This window comes from Rhinolophus sinicus, linkage group LG07, assembly GCF_036562045.2.
Source record: "Rhinolophus sinicus isolate RSC01 linkage group LG07, ASM3656204v1, whole genome shotgun sequence".
Lineage (NCBI taxonomy): Eukaryota > Metazoa > Chordata > Mammalia > Chiroptera > Rhinolophidae > Rhinolophus > Rhinolophus sinicus.
The window spans coordinates 72,642,534-72,663,825 of NC_133757.1; the positions used below are offsets into that span (position 1 = coordinate 72,642,534).

Consider the following 21,292-nt stretch of genomic DNA (forward strand, 5'->3'; position numbering starts at 1 on the left):
CTTGCTGACAGAACAGCACCCTGGACTTAGAAGACTCAAACCCTCACCGGGCAGGGCCCTGACACTCTCTACCAGGACCAGAAAGCCAGTACCATTAATGCAGCAGCTTCTACTCCCACAGCCAGCAAACACCTATATGAGAAAAGAAGCCATCTGAAAAGACTTGAAAAGTGGCGCTATGGAGATCAATAAAAAAATTCAAGGACCAGAAGTTTTTATCTAGCTCCAGAGAAAACACAATTTTTAAAAAGCCTAAGACAAACCACCAGACTTGCCTAAGAAAGAACCCTGACATCAGGGTGAGCCTGCACCCCCGGGGGGCGGACCCCGCCCGCAAGGGGCCTTCTTACCCATTCCTCTGCCAAGGGGCTCTCCAAAGCTTCGAGACATTCCCATCTCGTTTCTGGCAAAGTCTCTCTCAAATCCTCCACCCATGCCACGCTCCATCTCTGTGGAAAAAAACATTACCCTAGGCCTTTCCAGGAACACCAATGTATTTTAGACATAAAACACTATACACACAACAACCGCCACCAAGTCCACGTTTAGTTTTTCTATAGGAAACCAACATCCATCCTTTATGCCTTAAAAAGAAGTCACCTCAAGTGAATCCCTGAAAACAACCTACCTTTAGCCCATTAAGGACTCACAACTTCCATTACAGCCACACCATCGCACACCAAGCAGTAACTGGGGGGGCTGCAGTGCACACTGAGTCAAAGGCAGGCTGCCCGAGAACCTGCTTAGGTACCAACAACAGCAGGCACCATTTCTGGGGCACCCCACGAACCCTGCTCTGCCAAGGGCTTTCCCTGCTCTGTTGTCATGGACTCCTACAACCAGCCTGCACACCTCTATTACCCTTCACCACCACAGCCCCCTTACAAAGACACTGAGGCTCAAATGACTTAACTTGACCAAGGTGACATGCCTGGTCAGGGGCAAGGCAAAGGTCGGAACCTAAATCCAATGCAAAAGCCTATGTTCTAATACACAAGCACAGCCATCTGAGTACAGAAATAAGCCGCGGGTAACACTTCTCTACGGACACCTGGAGTGCTTTTGTCTCCATACTGCAGTTTGGGTAACATTTTTTTCTATGCTGACAGGAGTATTTATTTTTTACAGTGTCTTTTAAAAACAAAGTTCCTAGCTTCAGTGGGGAAAAGCCCTGTCACAGATGTTGCTTGCTTGAGAAAGCCTTTCATGACTCATTACTACCTCTCTCCTTATACATTCAGCTAAAGCAAGACTTAAAATGCGTTATCACACTTTGTCTCCTTCCTATATTGAGAGGTCCTTGAAAATACCTAGTTTATTAACCTTGCTCCTAAGAAATGCCAGGTGAACAGGTGCTATATAATGAACACCTTTTATTGCACAACTACAAAAAACTGGTTCTAGCCCTACACCTTCAATGAAGTAAAAAGTCTATCAGACACACGGAAGCAGGCTAGCATTATGAATTAATAAGGAAATGCAGCAGATGTTGGCATATTCATAGTTTCAATCAACCCAACCAAATCCCCTAGGTTGGTGACGTGCTATCTGCTGGGAATATAGGTAACTGTGTGAGCCTGTGTCTGGTGGACAGAACAGAAATCCCAGAGCAGCACCCACCCCTCTTCAAATAGGAAAGTCATATGCAGGCATTGGCAAGGCATCAGAACTCATCTCTGAGTTCAGGGAACCCTGCGTGTACTCCAATGTACTACCCACAAGAGAGTATTTTCACTGTTAAGTATTGCACCAAATCAGTCATTATTTAGTATGTGACGGTGTTTTAATTACAAAATATTTTACATCCATTCTGTCAAGATTTGACCTCTACTGGTTGACTGGTCCTGAGAACCTGATTAATTTCTATCAGTCTAATGTTGTCAGCGCCTGTCACCATGATATATGCACTACAGTCATCAACTAAACATTAAATTAAACCTGAATCACCTTTATCAATTGTTTTCCAATGATTAAAACTTTCCTCAGACCAGCACTGAAGGGCTCTTAAGCTGATTCCACCCAAATCTCAGAACGCAGCTCAAGTGTGAAGTCTCTGTTCTCTATTGTTGAGAATGGAGAAGGACTCTGAGTATCTGTATCTCAGGACATCTCAGAACTAACATTTTTACTGTGACTCTTCATGAGAATAAGCACTTTGAACCTTTCACCACCAGACTCAGAACAGTACCTACTGCGTTCCAGCGGCCAGGTCACCAAGGACTTGGTCCACGTTGCCCGGCACAGCCCCCACCCAGTTCTCACCTGCTTCCAAATCACATCAGTGCACTTGGGCAACAGTCCAAATCTTTCTAATGACTCACCTGCTCTGAGTAAACACTCTTTCAAGCCAGATTTCCCCCAACTCTCATTTTTTATTATAAATCCCACTCACAGGCAAGCCTCAGAGTACACTGGCCACACAGACCTTTGTCCCTTCATTCCTAACTCACGGGAGGACCTTCCTACATCTTTTTCCATCATCTAGAACAAGGCACCCCGTGAAGAAGAGCACTTTATTCCGCAGAGTATCTCCTTCCAGTTGACAGTTGATGTCTATCTTGCTAAGGTTCTTGCTTGCTCTATACGCTCTTCCCATCAAAGAAAGGTTTAAACCCAAATCCTTAATGACTTCCCATTCCAGGGAAGTTTCTACAGCCGTATTCCCAAAGGTGGGGTCAAAGACTCCACCAACATCCAGAGGATTTCAGAAAGACAGACTCAGGGCACACTCAATAGCCCTGCTGGGGAGGGGGTGCTGACGCCAGTGCTAGAGTCAATCCTACAAGGCAGGATCACAGCACAGTAAGAGCCAGGCCCATATCCCACCATTACTAGCTATGTGCCCTGAGGCAAGTCACTCTCTGGGCCTCAGTTTCTAATGAAATGGGGATAACAGTACCTACACATCATGTGCTATCTTGCAAGGACTAAATGAAATAATACATTGTTATCATTATAATATTACTATTCTTCTGTTAAGAGGTTGGAGGAGTTGTAAGAGTTGAACAACAGTACACGAAAATTTCCATTATGTAAATGCTAAATGAATGCCTCTGCTTACAATTCCAGAGTCATCAAAGCAGATGATCAGAACTCAACAGTCCAGCACTCCAGGGAAAACATGAACTTCATCAAAAATTCCAAGGAAACTAATCCCTTACACTTGGAGACCTTTTTAAAGTGTGCAAAGCATAACCACAGACATCTACATGATACTTGCTCGTGCTAGAGGACGTAAGAAAGCTTTAAAATTTTACTGGACAATTACTGAGGAAGATTCAGAACACAGGACATTTCAAGAGTTTAGTGACTAAGAGAATGAACTTGTCTAGCTTATAAAATACAGACTTAGGCTTTTACCATGTAACACTTAAGGCAATTCGAAGCCATCTGATTCAATAGAAAAGTGAAAGGGGAGAAATGTTTATTAAAAATGGGTCTGCTGCCTAAAGGTCACCCGAGAGTGAAGAGAGAGCAAAGGGTAAGTTTAAGTGCAAGCAGGAAGGCAACACTAGTCTTACCGTTTATTCTGCCCATGTTCATCCCAGATCCAAACCGACCCATGTTTTCCATACCGCCACCAAAGGGTCCCTCCATGCCTGAAAGAGAAGTCGGATTTCAGCACCATTCCAACGAGACTGCTTAGACTGATCAGGAAAAGAACAGTTTTCACAAGTTTCACCTTGGGCATCTTCTATTTTCTGCCAGGAACTTACCAAGTTTAAGGATTTGGGGGGTCGGCAGGGAGAATGCTAGTGCCCTTGTTTAAAAATCAGCATCCTCAAAAAGGTGCTCTGATCCAACCCCCTCTATGACTAGACAAGCAAAGAGGCCCAGAGAGATGGAATGATTTGCCCAAGGTCACAGAGCTAGTTAGTGAGAAAGCCAGAGCCGAAAGCCAGAGCCAAAAGCCAAGACACCCACTGGAAGGACTGACAGGTAAAGGTAATTTCGAGACTCAAACTTTTTGGAAACAAAAGTGAGAATTTCATGCAGGGTTTAAGAGGAGAAAAAGGGTTGAAAAAAAGAGAGAAGCCATACCTAAAAGTGATTACATTTGTACTTCATTTTAAATTTCTTACCTCCCATTTTATTTATTCCAAATCCTATGCCTTCCATTCCCATTCCTTAAAAAGAAAAAGTCAATGCAAACTAAATTATGTCAAAGCAGTAATGTTTGAACTTAAAAAAACACAAGAAATTCCAAACCAGCAAATGAACAAAAAATATACATTTATGAATATATTTTAATTGGCAAGAAAAAGTGGGGGAGGAGGGGAGACCCTCTACCATTTCAACTGTCAAACTATCAATTCCAAGAAAACCATTTAAGCCTTTAATAATCACCATGGGACTCAAAATTCTGTAGGGTCCACACAGTTTTACTAAATGACCAAGGCGGACAGTTTTAAACATGAAATATAATTACAAGGTACAGAGTAGAGAACATTCACTTTTTAGAAGCTTACTCTTAGGGAACAGAAATGGATTTTAAAATCCCACTGAAAGGTAAAATTCTAAGTAAAAAGCAATTCCTAAAAACAGTGAGGTTTCCCTCCCTGCCACACCAGCCTGTCCTCTTTAAGTGTCAGGTGAGGGGGTGAGGGCGGGTCAGACTGGCAGAGCCATTCGAGGCCCAGGACGCTGAGGTCAGCCCCAGTTTACACTGGGAAGAGACAAGACACATACAGAACTGACAGTAGGAGGGCTAAGGGGCACTCTTCTTGGAATTCAAAGGATTTCAAGAAAGGCCTTAAATCGGAAGTCATAAAAATGAATTATTTAATAGTATAGAAATGCCTCACTGCACAGAAATAAAAATGCTAAACAGCAAAGTTTAAAGTTTATTCTACATGTCAAAGCTTTCATTCATTAGCTGTTTCTTGTCTTCTTGAACAAAAACAACACTGTGCATCATTTGCCCTGTGGCCTACAGCAGCTATGCAGTCATGCAATGAGGCGCACCGTGTCGTTTTGCATCCATCAATGCCCCTACCGCTGAAGCTATGTCAACACCAGCCCTGAGCCCAAGGGGGTCTGAGTAATAGACTGTGGCAGTGCTGTGGTCCCATGGTCAGGAGACTTACAGTCTCTGTCACTAACTGATAGTGTGACCTTGAGCAAGACCAACTCTCTGGCTTGCCTCCTTTTTTTGGATGGCTCAACTATCTCAGCTCAGGATGATAAAATGCAAAGGTATAATGGCTTTAGAAAAAAAGATTCAAGTCGGGAAATACGTATACAAAATACTGCCTTTATCAAAATGAACCAAAGATTAATAAAGAGCGACTTTTGTCCCAATTACATCTTTATTCCACTTGAACTACTCAATGTCCAATTAGCCCAGCTAATAATTTTCATTACTATAGAACTGTAGTAACTTTTAACTTCCCCAGAAATGCCCAATCGAGGCACACTGTAATTCTCACCTGCGGGCCCTATGTTTCCCATGCCAATGCCTTTATTCAGGTGATTGGCATCAATAGGCTGCCCTCCTGGTCCTAACCCCATGCCAATACCACCAAGTCCATCTGAAAGGAAAAGAGAAAGTCAGAAGTGCAGATTCCACTTACTTACAATAGACCTGACCCTCAAAAGCGAAAGAGTCTGTGTTTACTGTGCCACAGCTGTCTCAGTCATTCCCATCTACCCACCTCCACCAACAAAACAGAGGCTACTCCTAACACTGGTACATTTGGGAGCTCTCCCGTTTAAGGCACAACTTTTTATATGCAATTACAGACTGAAGTTTGTAACACGTATAAAGCACGGGCAACTAAAAATCAGTTCACTTGAAAGTTACAGAGAACAACTATGGACAACTCACACAATAAAAGTCATGAGCGTCTAGCTATTTCCCTAAATCGTAACTGAGAAATTTTTTATCTAAAAAAGCAAGTCAAGACATCAAGTGGTAAGCAGCACAAATATGCCCACCCACCCCTTAACATGGTAGCCCAAAAGACTTTTCTTATGAAAAAACAATGTTATAAGCCAGCCAATATACTGAGCATACACTACTCTCTCTGTTGCAAGCGGTTTTAATAACAATGAAGCTAGTGGATTCACAGAACCTATCTTCTACCCAGAAAGCTTCCTAAATCTCAATGGATACCCCAGCCCACCCCCAACTCCATGTTCCACAAACAAACAGGGACGCCAGAATAGAATGGTATCAAATTGCCAAGGCCTGAGACAGTGTTAACATACTTGTAACGCTCTGGGTGACCATGGTCTGAGGCTTCAAGCAAGACCAGGCGAGACTTTTTAAAATGGGAGAAAAGTTCATTAAAAAAAACCTGAGAGCTGTTCCCAGGTATTTAGTCTGATTAACAACCCTGCTTATAAATTGCACAGAAACAGCAGCAAGAGATCACCAACGTTACTGCTCCCCAAAGCACTGAAGACTTTCAAGTCAACCCTCTGAAATGTGCTCTGCGACCAAAAGCTATGGATAATGGGCTCCCTGGGGCCCAGTGTGTGCCTGCCAAGGTTACCAAGCAGCCCGCACCCTGGCTCCTCTAGGCAAGAAAGTCAACAAGAGCCATCACCGTGAACTTGAGTGGTCACTGCTAACTGATCATACCAATTATAAGGAAATGTAGTCCTTCGCTAAATCATGTTAACTCTCAACTGGCAAGCCATCTCCTGTTCTTGTAACCATCAACTTCCCTTCAAAATTTGTCTCTATTATGCTTCTAGAACTCTAAATTGCAAAGGCACTCAAGAAATAGTTTTCTACTCTTTGAGGGCTTGGCCACAGGCTTAATTCACTGCTCCAGACCAGAGGCACTGGCTGGCCCTCCAAACAGCCCTGCCCCAACGGCCTCACGTGATGACAAATCCTCCCCACCAGAGCACAAGCAGGTCCCAGCCCCTGTGGGCTTTTCAGGTGGAGTGCCTGGGACGTCACTAATATGCCCCCTTTCCATCTACGAGGTGACCTATCAACTAGCCTTCCCTGTCTCAGGGCAGATTTTCACCTGGATGTTGCAAATAACCCTATATAAAATTTGTGATGGCTGTATTTCACATACCGTAAGCTTCACCCATTTAAAGTGTACAGCTCAGTGATTTTTAGTATATTCAGTTATGCAACCATCACCACCATCTAATTCCAGAACATTTTCATCACCCCAAAATGAAACTCCCTCCCCATTAGCAGTCACTCTCCACTTACCCCTCTCCCCAGCTCCTGGCAACCACTAATCTATCTACGGATTCTCCTGTTCTGGACATTTCCTATAGATGGAATCAAAGCTCATCCATGCTGTAACATGTATTGGTACTTCATTCTTTCTATGGCTAAGTTCCACTGTATGGCTTTACCACATTGTATTTATCCACTCATTGGCTGAAATCATGCTATGAACATCCGGGTATGAGTTTCTGTGAGGTTGTAAGCTATTAGTTCTCTCGGAGTATACCTAGGAGTGGAAGTGCTGGGCCATCTGGTGATACCCAATCTCTTCTGGACCCAAGTGCAGCCTGGCTTTAATTCCCTTTGCAGTTTTGAGTTCTTCCTTCCCCAGGAGGACACCCTCAAAATGCAATTACATCCTGAGCAGCCTGCCTCACTGCAAAGTAGTCCTAACAATCCTTAAGAAGTTGTGAATCTCTCTGTTCTTCTTCCACGCTGGAAAAATCCATAGGGGATTAAAAAACAAAAAACAAAACATCACCCTTTGAACCTTTCCCTCAAGAATGGTCAAGAGAATTACAGAATAACATGGCCCGGAGTTCAGGGGTAATTATAGTTTTCTGGTTAGTATAAACAAATTCTAAATCTCAGCCATAATAATTGAAATACTCACGGGGAAGCTGTTGAGGACGTTCAGGAGGGAAAAAATCTCCCTTTGGTAAGGCCCTCTCATCCTGAAAGAGAAAGTGAACAAACCTCAGTGTTCATAGCAACACTGTTTGCAACAGAAAAGATGGAAACAATCCCCAACAAAGGACTGTTGGATATATTATGCTACATCCTTGCCACAGAACACCAAGCAAGTATCAAAAGGAATATGGGAAGAGTTCTTGCCACCTTTTGTGTAAAGGGGGAAGGATTAAATATACTCATGTATGTACTGTGGGCGGTGGGCAGGACCTGGGCATGAAGCAAGAGCAAGACTCTCACACTATCTTGTTCATGCTTTTGAGTCATGTGAAGCAATTATCTATTATAAAAACAAAAACAAAAGAACAAATGTTTCAAGTAACTAAAAATCCTTTTACAGTCCTTTTCTTCCAGAATGTGCTAACTCGATTGCCCTCAGCACATTCCAGTCATGCTTGTATTAACCATTATCCTTGGCAGAGCCTACAGCAGGGCTGATGTTCACACTGAAGGGCTTCAACAGAACTTTAAAGGCTGTGTGAACCAGACTTAATTAGGTTCACAACAGATATGATGCTAACTAAATATGCTGACAATTGGAAACCCATATATATAACCAGTCTTTGAAATAGATCGCTTGCTCAAGCAGGATACTCAACTGACCTCCTGACCATGCCAATCAGTCAACTGTGCAAAGAAAAATATACCTGAAGCAAGAGCTGCATGAGCACAAAGTTCTTTCTGTCATAAATTTGCTCAATGTACGGCACCCTATTTAACTTAGACTGATCCATAAACAATGGCTATGTGTACACTCTTAACAACCCCATGTATTTGAGTATGTTATGGAGAAAGAGATCCTCCTACTAACTTACCATTTTCACGTGCATGGGTCTATCAAATAGCAGTTGGCCATTAAACATAGCTGATATTACAATTAAGGCTATTTCTTACAATTCTAAAAATATGCACAGCAGAAGAGAATCACGTAAGAGAAAAATAACCCAACTGCTACCAGTCCCTGCGTGGTGAATTTATGAGCAATTCTGATTCCTCATGACACTTTCAAGTATGTGTTTCTACTCAGCAGAAAAGGAACAATAAATAAAGCTCAAGGGGGGGAGAGGTAAACCTCAGCGTATTCCTTAAGCGTGGCGCTTCATTCACACCACCTTACACTTCTCGCCAAACCATCCTCTTGAGCACTGGCATCAGTTTTCTGTACGTGTCCAATGGGCCAGGTATCCTACACTTTTTTTTTTCACTTTTACTTTAAGTGTGTTTTTCCAGGACCCATCCACTCCAAGTCAAGTAGTTGTTTCAAGCTAGTTGTGGAGGGCGCAGCTCACAGTGGCCCATGCGGGGATCGGACAGGCAACCCTGGTGTTACGAGCATCACGCTCTAACCAACTGAGCTAACCGGCTGTCCTGTCCTACCATTTTTGTAGTAGTACAATGTTTTCTGGGTAAGATACTTGGTGACAGTACTGCTGGAGTTTAGTGACTGTGTTCCTGGGTGGTATTCTCCACTATGACTACAAAGATGTCACTACACGGTAAGCAGCCTAAGGGTCAGAGAGAAGTGCTTCTTCCAGAATGATCCACTGGAGAGAGGGGGCCCTGAAAAGACTTATATACGAAATAAGCGAATTTCTCTCCAGTGGCACATTCTTTGGATTACCCCTTCAAACCAGACTCCTCTAAAAAGAAAAAACACTGGGAAAGATCACGCGTGGGAATGTGGCTTTTTGCTAATCAGCCCTTCCACCGTGTTTCCCCAAAAATAAGACCTATCCGGAAAATAAGCCCTAGCATGATTTTTCCCCTGAACATAAGCCCTAATGCGTCTTTTGGAGCAAATCTTAATATAAGACCTGGTCTTATTTTCAGGGAAACACGGTATCTACACAAGACTGAATTAATTCCATCCTAGAGAACTTTCAAATTCCACAGTAATGCTTTCCCTCTAGTCACTCAGGAAATAGTAATACACAAGGAAACCACTTCCCCACACATACTTATATTAATAATACAACATTTAGGCCAAACCGTTCACCAAGAGTGGAATTCCAATAAAAGGATACATATAGCTTGCACAGCTTCAATGGACTGTTCAAAAGTAACAGTGCCTATTCCACGACTTTTCCCATCTTTATCTTCTAGAATGTCTGCTCGGACCACCACACCAGCCATACTAAAAACTTCCTTCAGTTTCTTCCAGCCAACTTTATAATCCAGCTAATCAAGAGACAGGGAAGAAAAATCTCAATGCAGACATCTTAAGAAAAACAGTATTTTTATTACATGAACACAACATGCCTTGGTTGGAAATTGGCATTAGAAGATAATATGTCACAAAAACTTATCGACTACAGTGGAATTTTTCAAATAGGATGAAATCTGGCCTTAACTGCTATTTACTGCCTCTTTCCTCTGGAAGAACAGCTTAAGTCACCTCATGCATGTCAAATTAATGCTTCTTTTTTAACACTAAAAAAAAAATTGTTCCCCAGCTAAGGTTTATTATCATCCTCCCCAACCAACTCACTTTCTTTTAAAAATATTTCCCTTTACAAATGACAAAGGCATTGTCATTCATCCCAGACACAAAAGGGAAGTGTCAGTACACAATCTCTGCTAACTTTTTTACCCTGCACCTAAATAAACCTACCCAAGAATGCAGCTGCCACTTTTGTAAACAGCAGCAAAACGCAGTAAACAGGGTCCCAATGGGACCACAGTCAAGCCTGTGATTTATGACTGCGTGGTCATCAGGGAACAAAGCCCAACCAACCCCAAGGCTGATTTTTAAAAATAGATCAAAAAGATAACATAACCCTCTCTAAAGCTTTTCTTCTCAAACAGAAGAACTACTTTTATAACACGCTGACAAGGAGGTTTCATCAAGTTGATTTTCTACTTACGACACTGTTTCATTTTACTTACATTTGCTACAAAGACTGTGCTTCCAAGTCTTCCAGCCTGTAATGCATGGATAATCTCATTTGGGATGTTAGGGTTATTTAGGATACTGGGTGGGATAGTAATCATTCCTGGGCCACCTGGTCCCATACCCATCCCACCAGTCGTAGCCATCACCTTTTGCATTGCTCTCCTGGCATGTTCACCATCAGGATCCTAAAACAAGCACAAAAGCGTTACATCTAACTGACCCAGAGACAACTAAAACCATGCTCGGAGTGATAGTCCCAAAACTTCAGAAATTGAAAGGTTGTTTGGAAAGCATTTTTCAAAATCTGTAATAAGAAATTCAAATGAACTCAACCACTAGGCCAGGAAGAATCCCAGCCAAAGGAATGAAGAAGAAAGAAAAGGGTGTAAAATTTAGCTCTCAATTGAACTAAGTAAAAAAAGGGAGGAGGATGGAGGACATTAGTTGACATAATATAGAGCTTCTAGATTGAAATAAGATCTACACGTGCTTGGCATGGCTGGATCTTATTAATTCAATGGAGGTTCTGTAATTCCTGCAAACCCCATCAGTGATTTTTCAGTTTGAAAACACAGTTCTAGATCACCAAGGTACTCTCCATCCTTCATGTTATTCAGGCATCTGACTCGTGTGTAAAGTCTGGACAGGTTTGTGAAGCTCTGGTATTGACACTATGCCTAAACTCTATGCCCTTTCGTGTATCATCTTCAACACACAAGAGACCTTAAACTCTACCATACTTTCTACTCTGAGCTCTGAATATACTGATTTTCCTCCAAGAAGTAAAAATAAGTCAAGGAGGGAGTGAATCGTCAAAACAACCTCCCCCTTCCTGGAAAAAGAGAAGGTATTTGAGATTTGAATTAGATATAAAAAGAGGATTTGAGTAATGACAAACTCAAACAAACAAACAAAAAAAAGGCAGGGCAAGAAAAGGGGTCAAACTGGGTAAAACTGTACGTATAGAACCCACTAAAAAAACCAACAGAAAACCACAGGCTCAGTATGAATGCCTCTGAGAAAATCGAGGCAGGGTGGTCACAGACCAATCACAGACATTAGGAAGGCAGGCGGCAGTGGCTCAGGGAGTGCTCATTCTTACAGGATGACTACTGAAGCCTGTGATGACCCTCTTCATCAAAAAACAGGTTAGTCTGCACTGTAAAACGTAGTCCAGGACTATTTTTGTCTTTTCCTAACTCCGAATAGGACAACTCAACAATTACAAACGATATCCACAGGGTTTCAAGAGCTTACTTCTTTGACTTTCAGTGGTCTTCCACTCAGACTATGCTTGTTTAGAACTTCAGCAGCTTTTTTCATGCTCTCTTCCATCTTGAATTCAACAACGCTATGAAGAGTCAAAAGGAAATGAGTGAAACCAGTCCTACAACTTAGAAGGCTCAAATGCCAATAAGTAACTAGACAATACTTACGCACATCCCTTTGGAAGAAGCCACAGACCAATCAGAAGAGCAAGGAAAGGGGGGAAAAAAAGACAAGAAAAAAATAGTAAATATCAATGACAGTTATAAAATAAAAATGATGTATGTAATAAAAGTTGTAGTTTTTTTTTAAATCAACCCTTCTAAGGGGAAACTGGCAGAAGTAAGCGTCTCGCCTAGCCGTCCTTGTTAAAAGCTGGGCTCCTTATCTCCTGTTCCCGCACATTACCAGCATTGCACTATAGCTGCTGAAGTTATAATAAGCAGACCTAAATTCAGATTCTCCGAGAAATCACACAAACTTTAGATCTGCTTCCTTCTGTACTCAATCAATTCCTTATCATACTCCTCCTAAATCCATCCCTTCCATAAATTAAGCTCATCCTTTTGATTATTCTAAGCCATTCTATTGCACGACAGAAAATAGTTTATTGTCTCTTTAAGCTAGGCCAATTTTAAACGTTCAGGTTTTAAATATTTGTTTTACAATTTACTGGCACAAAGGCAACTTTTCGGAATCTTTGGTTCACACCACTTTCAAATTCAGCAAACAACCAAGAGTAACATTTTCTAGACAAGAACACACGTTTTACATTAATATACCACCGCTAAAATTCCATGCATAATTCACACACAGCCAATTCCTCTGTTAACAAAGAGACAATGCTGCTATTGGTCCCCCGTTATCCAAATTGGGCATCCAAACAGAATACCAAAAAGCTCTTTGGCCAGCCATTTGGAAAAGCGGGACTCCCGTTTGCAAATCCCCTCCCACCCCACTCGAATGTTTGGCAAAATCAAACATGGCTACTATAACATGAGCACTCACTGCCTTCCTGATTTCATTCGATTCCACGCCACCATACAGTTACATTTTTCATGTAGTAAATCCACAGAAGAAATTCTCTCAGACACTTACCCTTGACTTTCCTTCAGCGTCCATTAAGAGCTCCACGTATGTTACCTCACCAACTACAAATCAGTTTCCAGACGACACATAAACCAAGGGAGAAAAGCCAAGAAAACAATGGGAATTTAGAACAATCATCAGCAACCTTGTATGGAGCCTCTGCCTTATAAGAAAGCCCAGAAACACTCCATATACTCTAAAACCACCGAACTAGGCATTACAGGTGTGCAGTAAAAGTAGGTGAAACTTGTTAACAATATGTCCTTGATTTTCCTCCCACCACAAACAAGCTATTTCCACAGATTTCCATATCAATTTCTCTGTCTGGACTCTCCTTCGTAACTAGAGGCAATCCAAATCTATAGGAAAGAGGTCTGCGTGATTCACTTTTGGGGGGAAGAAAACAGTTTTATAACACACTTATTGGTGAAAGCAGGTAAACAGCACACCAATTGCAATGCCACTGAGCTGAGCTCAAACGCTAAATCAAGGATATGTATTAGTTCAAAGACGCTCACACTGGCGAGCTCCATGGTGTGCAACCTGCGTCACAACACTGGGCTTGCACTAAGGAGGGTCACAGGCTTGGTTTAATGCTCCGTTGCATCTTAAAATTCCGAACCATTTTTTAACAATGGGACCCCACGTTTTCATTCTGCACTGGGCCCCCAAATTCTGTACACACAGCACTAGGCCCCACAACTGTCAGAAGCAGACTGTTTGAACATCCTATCAGAAAACCAGAGCAGCATCTGGATTCTGACTAACCCAGGCTTTATTCTTGAGGCTTTCTCAACCTCCCCATTAAAGGACACAGATAAATGCAAATTTAGAGTTCAATTTGCATCTGAACAGCTAAACAGACTCATGTAATCCTGATTACACAAAGGGGGGGAAAAGCAAAGCACTTCAAAAGATTCCACAGATTTTCCTCAAGGTTTGGATTGCCAATTCATGACCACCATGATCAGATGTTAGAACCCATCAAGACAACCACCAAAATAGCTGCTGAACTTGAAGATGGCACACAGAAAACTAAGCAGTTTCTCCAAAGTCAAGAAAAGGGCTTTTGTTCTCAGAAATATCCTTTTTTTTAAGGATTATTTTGATGATGATAAAGCCTTCTCCGATTCAGTTTTCAAGTTTTTGTTTAGCAATACAAGGGTTAAAATAACCCTTTTAATGACCTAACAAGCCATGCCTATTTTAACTCTTTTGTTCAAAGGATATTAACATTACTGAGGATTTTTAATTATAAGGAAAGATTTAAATGTAAGATAAAATTATTTTTAAGCAAAATTAATAATTTGAAAGGCATATTCATTAGTAACGGACTTTGCATGGCAGTTGAAAACAAGAAGGCCAAGTGTTCAAAGTGTAGGCTACAGCTTCGCCTCCCTTGCCCTTTCCTGAAATGTTAACCAAACCGGCCCTCTGCACAAAACAGGAAGGACACACAATCAGTGCAGAGATGAAGAAAGGAAATAGGAGGGACTGGTACAGTTTAACTTGTGCAGTAGGTACTTCTGTGGGGCAAACTGAAAAATGATCACAAAGGATAGTCACACAGATTGGCTTTATTTTACCTGTACAAAAGTAAAGCAATTCCAAAAAAGTTGTGGCCATTCCTGAAGCCATGTTAAGAGCCATTTATTTCAAAAACAGCAGCCATTTGAGGACCAACAGTCCTTGTTTCCATTTTGATGGAAGTAGTGTCAAGACAGTGAAGAGAAACCCCAAGTTTATTTGCTACGAGCCTGTGACTGTGACCACTGCCTTGAAAATAAAAGAATCACAATATCTACCTCAAGGACAGCTGTAACAATGTTGTTAAAATTCAAATACTGTTGGACAAATACATATGGACAGTTTCTAGTCTGTGCCCACAAAGACACTTCATCAAAAAACTGTCATTGTAACCTAGAAACCAAGCAAGTCCCAACCAAACTTTTCTCCATGGTCATAACCATTTTAACAAAAAGCCAGTTTTAGAAATTAGGACTTTTCACACTTAACATTCTAGTGATGGCACACACCCGACTTCAGTTCTCTGCACTAAAAATTTGCTTTAAATATTCCCTCTTTTTTTTCCCCAAACGGTACAGTTTAGTAAAAACAAAAAACTACATTAAAGTAACCCTCCAGCCTTAGTTTAGCCACAGGTGAAGGTGATCGCTGGGCTCTAGCATGAGCAATGCTGTTCCCAGGGTCATCAATAATAGCCATGGTCTTTATAAATTCACAACATTCCCCTCTGGACCCTGAGACCACAGCAGTCCGGTACTAAGCAAATCAGCGTCACAGATCTGCAACAGTAGCTAATTCATACTTCCCTACAGGAAGCTAATGATAAAGCCTTCAAAAGACCACTTCTCTTTTAGATCTACATATTAAATTAAGCAAGATCTGCTTAGTAGTCAGTACAACTACCAACAAAAACTCTGAAGGCAAAATTTGCCATAGAACTATGCAGACTCTGGTCACATTCAATGAAATGAAGTTTAAAAGAGCCAATCAACCAGAGCAGATCACAGTTAGGACTGAGAGGCTGAATTCACAAATTGGCAGCAGCCAACAATGTCACAGAAATGAATTCTCAGGTGTTAATGAAAATTACTGCTGCTCCTCTTCCCTTTGGAATATGGATGGACTCCCAAGATGAGGCTATTGAGAAAAATTCTATTCCAGCTAAACATCAAAATATCAACATAATAAAACTGAAAAATCTAATGCCAAATGTTATCACCTACCTTTTAAAAAAATGCTACAACTCATTTTTAAGCAACATTCAGGTGATTAAAAATATTGCCTGAAGAATAAAACACATCATGAGGATAAGTAGATGAGCAACCCAAGAATAATTTAGGTAGTCATTGGAGCTACTCTGATTTAACACTTCTGCACCTATTTTTTCCCACAAAGCGTATTTGTTTGTGTTGTCATTTACTGTTCGAGTCGGAATGGACCAAAAAATGGAGTACAGAAGCCAAAGCTTCACTGAAAAGAATTCATATGTGAAAAGGCCTCTAATTTTAAACATTGGGACTCGTAAGTAGGACACGCTAGCAAACATTTTCACTTTAATGGAGGGGTGCATAGAATACATGCATACTTGAATTTAGAAAGGCTTGTTTCTTTAATATGTAGGAAACTTGAAATCTGGCAAAATAATTACCGTATTTTGCCGTGTATAATACACCCTTTTTGCCCAAATTCGTGAGGGAAAAATAAGGCAAGTGTGCGCTTTACATATGGGTACTAATTCCGTATCTACATAAATGTTTTTAATTCTTATGAATTAATGCTTATGAATTAAAAGTGTAACTCTAGAAATCAATAATAATATCCATATGCAAAATAACACCCAGGAATGGGATCCTCGGTTTTGTTGAACTTCCCACGAACTTGCAAATTTACCAGTATGTAGCCTTCTAGGATGCGTAAATGTAAATGTCGTAAATTCGTTACCCGTAGGTAAAATTTCTTGTACCTTGTATCTGTTCTTGCGTTTTTTAATTATTTGTTACCTAAAATTTAAAATTTAAAAATTAAACGCTAAAATTCCTTTGTAATACAAAAAACAAGTACTTAAATGTAAACAGATAAAAATTTGAATTAAAAAATTAAAACAAAAGATTTTTTCCCCTGAAAGTTTGGGCCAAAAACATGGGTGTGCATTATACACAGCACTATACAATAATCTACACAGTGACTTCATTTATGGACAAGTTAGAAAACGACTGAGCCCATTCTTGCTCCTGACTGTAGCAACAGCAGAAGCGCACCACCAACTAACTAGACCAAAGACCACCAAGTAAACCAGGCAGGCTGCGCTGTTGGGGTTCAACCCAAGTACCCACAGATATGAATGCTTTAGTGTAACAGGACTTTCCAAAATGCAGGCTGAATTTCCAACAGAGGCAAACCTGAAGGAGCCAGATAAGACTGCGTGGGGTTTTTCTGAAATTAAAAATAAAGTTCTGGTCCACAGACACACAGTGAACATTATCCCCCAGAGCCACCAGGAACTTCCTGTGACTCCACGTGCCCTCCGGGCCTTGGATTTTTGTCAGCTGAAATTTGAAATTTACTTAAAGTGATGCATTAAGTTAAAACAGAAGGATTAAGTGCTTAAAGAAATCTTTGCTTACACAAGTTAAACTGACTACTGCTAAACTTGGCATTGAAGAGGACACTCCAGCACTGACCTTCCTTTCTTCCTCCAACTGTGCTGTTTCCCCACTGTAGCTCGCTGCTGCCTGGGGTACAGCTGCCCCACCGGTTCCCTGGCTCCCCAGTGAGGCCAGAATCAACAGCCTGGCGCAGCTTTCCGCACCCACACAGGACCTCCCAGTACTGCAGCACAACACTGAGTGCAAAATGCTCCAAATCACCCTTTGCTCACAGAAATCTTACTTTTTAGCCCAGTCCTTACGGAGAAAGTCTTTAAGATGTTCAGTGATAAAAATTAGGTGGCTGTTAGACGGTTAAGTCACTTTCAAACCTGGTTTGGCAATCGCCCAATTTCATATTACACTGGCTCTCAATTTTTTTTTCAATCCAGCAACAACTGGGTGTTCAGAGCAGCTATTTGTTCCATGTAATACCGCCATTAAAAAATAAGCACAGTCAAAAGGAAGGACAACAGAAACCTTTCCCTTGTCCCAGCAGAACACTTAGAGCAGGAAGGGGAAAGTTCAGGGAAAGAGAGCATTCAATTCTAAGAGCTGTGAAAACTGTTTAATCCATGTCCCTGACAGATATGATAGGGGTGGACGGGTGAGCAAAAAAGCAGCCCGCCTCAGAACACAACAAAGGTCTCAATACATTGTTTCTCTTTAAAATCAGCAATGCTGATTTCGTGAAAATGCCACCAAAAAGCTGGGCACCAAACAAGCTTTGTGATCCCATCTACAGGAAAAGGCCAGGTTTGGAAAAATGACCAGTTCACATAATATATAAATTATTACTAGGATCTCCCAGAATGCTGTTAAACACTAAAATTAAAGACAAAGACTATATATAAATACACACTTGATGTCCAAGGAGGGGGTAAAAGATTGGGAATTAGGGAGTGGTACGTAAGGAAATCTCAGGCAAGATTAATCAGCCTTAGAAAAGCTCCTGTCATGCCATCTCAAAGCTACTACTTTAATTCTGAGAGGTGACAGTGCTGCAATGACGTAACATTTTCAGATCTTTAAGCTGAGGACAACTAATTCTAGCTCCACTAGTTTTCTGAAACAGGATGATCTCATCAGGGATCGACTCTTAAGATACAGAGAGATAAAGAGGTTGGATCATGACAGCCCAAATCTTTGCTTTGTCCACTCCAGAGATTATCTTGAGACTCATGCTTTTAGGGTGGCCTCTATCTGCAATTTTTTTCCTGCACAATAACAAGTCTTCAAAAACCTAAAACTTATTTGCAACAGGTTTCAAGTAACTGTTTCAATTTCAATCAGATTTCAAATAACCATTTAAAACCTATTCTTGGTATACCAGGATATGAATAAAAATATATTCTGAAAACCTAAAGAATAAGAACATTTCTTAAGGAGTCATAGGTATATAAACAGTAATTTTCTTTAGACTTTACATACTAAATACAAACATTACCATAAATAAAGACTACCTTTCTCATAAATCCCTTTACCCACAATCCAATATGGCTAATAATTTAATTAAACAGAAAATAGTTAATTTAACCTGTACAGGGGAGCTCTAAACAAGAACATTTTAAGATTTGTTAAAAATAACTGATTTACTGCACACCTGTAATTCTAAATTACACCACCAAAAATACACTGAAAGGGCTGAGCCAGGGCATTCATAGCAGTATGCCAGGGGAATATGAGAACCAGTTTGGAAGTATCCGAATAAACCACCAGGCTGGCTCCACGATTAATACAGTGCAAAATAGGAAATTGAGGTGAACTGCTTCTACATCCAGAAACGTCATGGCTGCGGCTGCTACCAGCTTTAAGGCTTCCAAAACTGAAATTACTGAATGGTTAAGCAGTGAAAATGTCACCTACTTTATCCATCATGTCCCAAAACTGGTTCACACACTCCTAAAAATGAAAAAATAATTTGGCCTACAATCTCTTACAAAATTCTAACATTGCATTTTCAAAGCCACATTCCTGGTTCTTGGAACTACTATACCTTATTATCAATGGAAGTATCCATTCAGTGGTTCAACCAAATCACAAGAACACAAATTTGGGGATTATTCCAAAAACTAATTCAAATGAGACCCAACTGTGCTGTACAGAAATTCTAAGCTTGTATTGAAGCAGCAGTCCCAAAAACCAAGAACACTGCATCTGGGATGCCACATGACACGCCCTTCAGACAAAAAGAAGAAACTTCACTCTTGCCCTAAGAGCATTGGCAGGAATGATTTGGCTGATCAAGGCAAGAAAACAAATCTCACACCAAAACGTTTTTCCATCCGTGTTATCTGGAGAAATACTACATGGGAGCAGCATACATGACTGTACAGAGCGGTTCACGGTGCCTAGTGCTTCTGGAATGTCATGGTTGAATCAAGTGATGGGACAATGATGGCAGCGGGCCATTCATATTTTCAAAACCCAATGCTGGGAGCACCAGTACACATACCAAAATGGCCTATATCCAAGTGGCACCTCTGTCCGTCACTGAAATGTTAATCATTTGACAAATCAAGCTCAAATCTCTTTTCATTATGAATGCTCCAGAAAACCAATACCTTTCAGTCCTTCAAAAAAGACTCCATTTAAGGGTAATTTGAGTCTAGGTTTCCCTTGGGGGTGGGGGTGAAGGGAGACCTCGAGGCATTAGACAAATTGTTCTCTATCAAGTTTTGTCTAAACCAGGGCTGAGCAATCTCTTTAGCCCTGAGTGCCACCAGCAGGGCCAAGAATCAGGAAAGAAAGGAAGACAGAAGAAGCAGAACAAGAGTGTGGAAAGAGAAGACACACCGGGTGTGCACAGGAGTGTGAGGCAGAGACCATGGGGGCAACCAACCTCCTCGGACCTCCTGGTGGCAGCAGAGCTTCAGCTGTTTTCCCTGCCCTAGGCCAGAATTTGGACACCTGGGCTGTGACTACTGTGCGCCTGAAGGCACCGCAGTGCACAGCAGATGCCTTATTTTGAGCTCTGCACTTGCCAATCTAAGTGTTTTTACCCAGGGGAGAAAAAGCCTAACAGTTTAAACACAAGCTAATGTTTTATAATTTAGAATCTGAGTAGCACAAGTACCAGATACCAAATTTTAACCCCAGGAAGACATCCACAAAATTTAAACAAACTACCTTGCCACCAGCATTAAAAAGCTTTAAAAAATAATTTTAAAAAAGCGAGAAAAGGAAAAACCTCTCCCACCTAATATGAAAAATTCCGAAAATTTCCTGAACACAAAGGCTCCCCTCAAGCTGAAGTGAAGTCCTATTAGCCATATAAAGCCAGTAAAATCATTTGTAGGCCAAAGGACCACACAAACCACCCTGTTTGACACACAGGTGCATGACCACAAAAAAAATGGGGAGGGAGGAACTTAACTCTCAAGCCGGGACAGAACACATGCTCTACCCAGAAAAGCTTCCAATGACAAAAAATAACCAAGGAATTAGCCACAGAAAAGATGACACACCAACCTTCTTACCCTAATCAACCACCAGTACCATTCATTACCTTTTTCTTTAACCAGGTCTTTAAGTGACTGCCATTTCACATCAAAAGGTATGTTTGTAATGAAGGCTCTGTATCTTTTGGTTGGATTGGCATATGGCTCAAAGCGATTGCCTCCTCTTTTTATGTTTTTCTCCTTCCTCTTCTCATTCTGAGTAGGTCGTTCTCCTTCACTGAATTCAAAAGAGGTAAAAAAAAAAAAAGGGGGGGGGGCGGTCCATATATTAGTACAGTATTTGATCTGCCAGGTTTACAATTCCACACAAAGTTACACATAACACAAGCCTAACATTGATTTTGATGAGACATTCAAAGTAAAGTGTTCCATACAGCAGCAAGTTGCAGTAGTGCACTCCTTAGACCCACCTATCAAGAAACCACTCCCAAGAAGAGGGTGCTCTCCTAGGCCTTCACACACTTCTATGGGGCTGTAACAAGAGCTGGGACTCAGGGCCAATTCCCTACCTGAGGTGCTT

The 21,292-nt window shown here is 41.2% G+C and overlaps 1 protein-coding gene across 16 annotated transcripts in view; it reads right to left on the reverse strand.

The window, feature by feature from the left end:
* Positions 1–21,292, reverse strand: part of HNRNPM (heterogeneous nuclear ribonucleoprotein M) — a 37,200-nt gene that overhangs the window by 8,851 nt on the left and 7,057 nt on the right. For 2 of the 16 annotated variants that reach the window (XM_074337710.1, XM_074337708.1), the window contains exons 1-8: positions 12,042–12,178; positions 10,931–10,969; positions 10,778–10,813; positions 9,916–10,069; positions 8,707–8,756; positions 7,815–7,875; positions 5,430–5,531; positions 3,522–3,599 (exon numbers count right to left, since the gene is read on the reverse strand). In XM_074337710.1, coding sequence (XP_074193811.1) covers positions 3,522–3,599; positions 5,430–5,531; positions 7,815–7,875; positions 8,707–8,756; positions 9,916–10,069; positions 10,778–10,813; positions 10,931–10,969; positions 12,042–12,119 — 598 coding nt within the window. In that variant the 5' untranslated portion in view covers positions 12,120–12,178. Of the gene's footprint in view, positions 1–350; positions 450–3,521; positions 3,600–4,082; positions 4,128–5,429; positions 5,532–7,814; positions 7,876–8,706; positions 8,757–9,915; positions 10,070–10,777; positions 10,970–12,041; positions 12,179–12,220; positions 12,229–13,148; positions 13,202–20,819; positions 20,990–21,292 lie in introns of those variants that run through there. The other 14 variants (XM_074337707.1, XM_074337706.1, XM_074337705.1 and 11 more) reach the window with 12 other exon arrangements.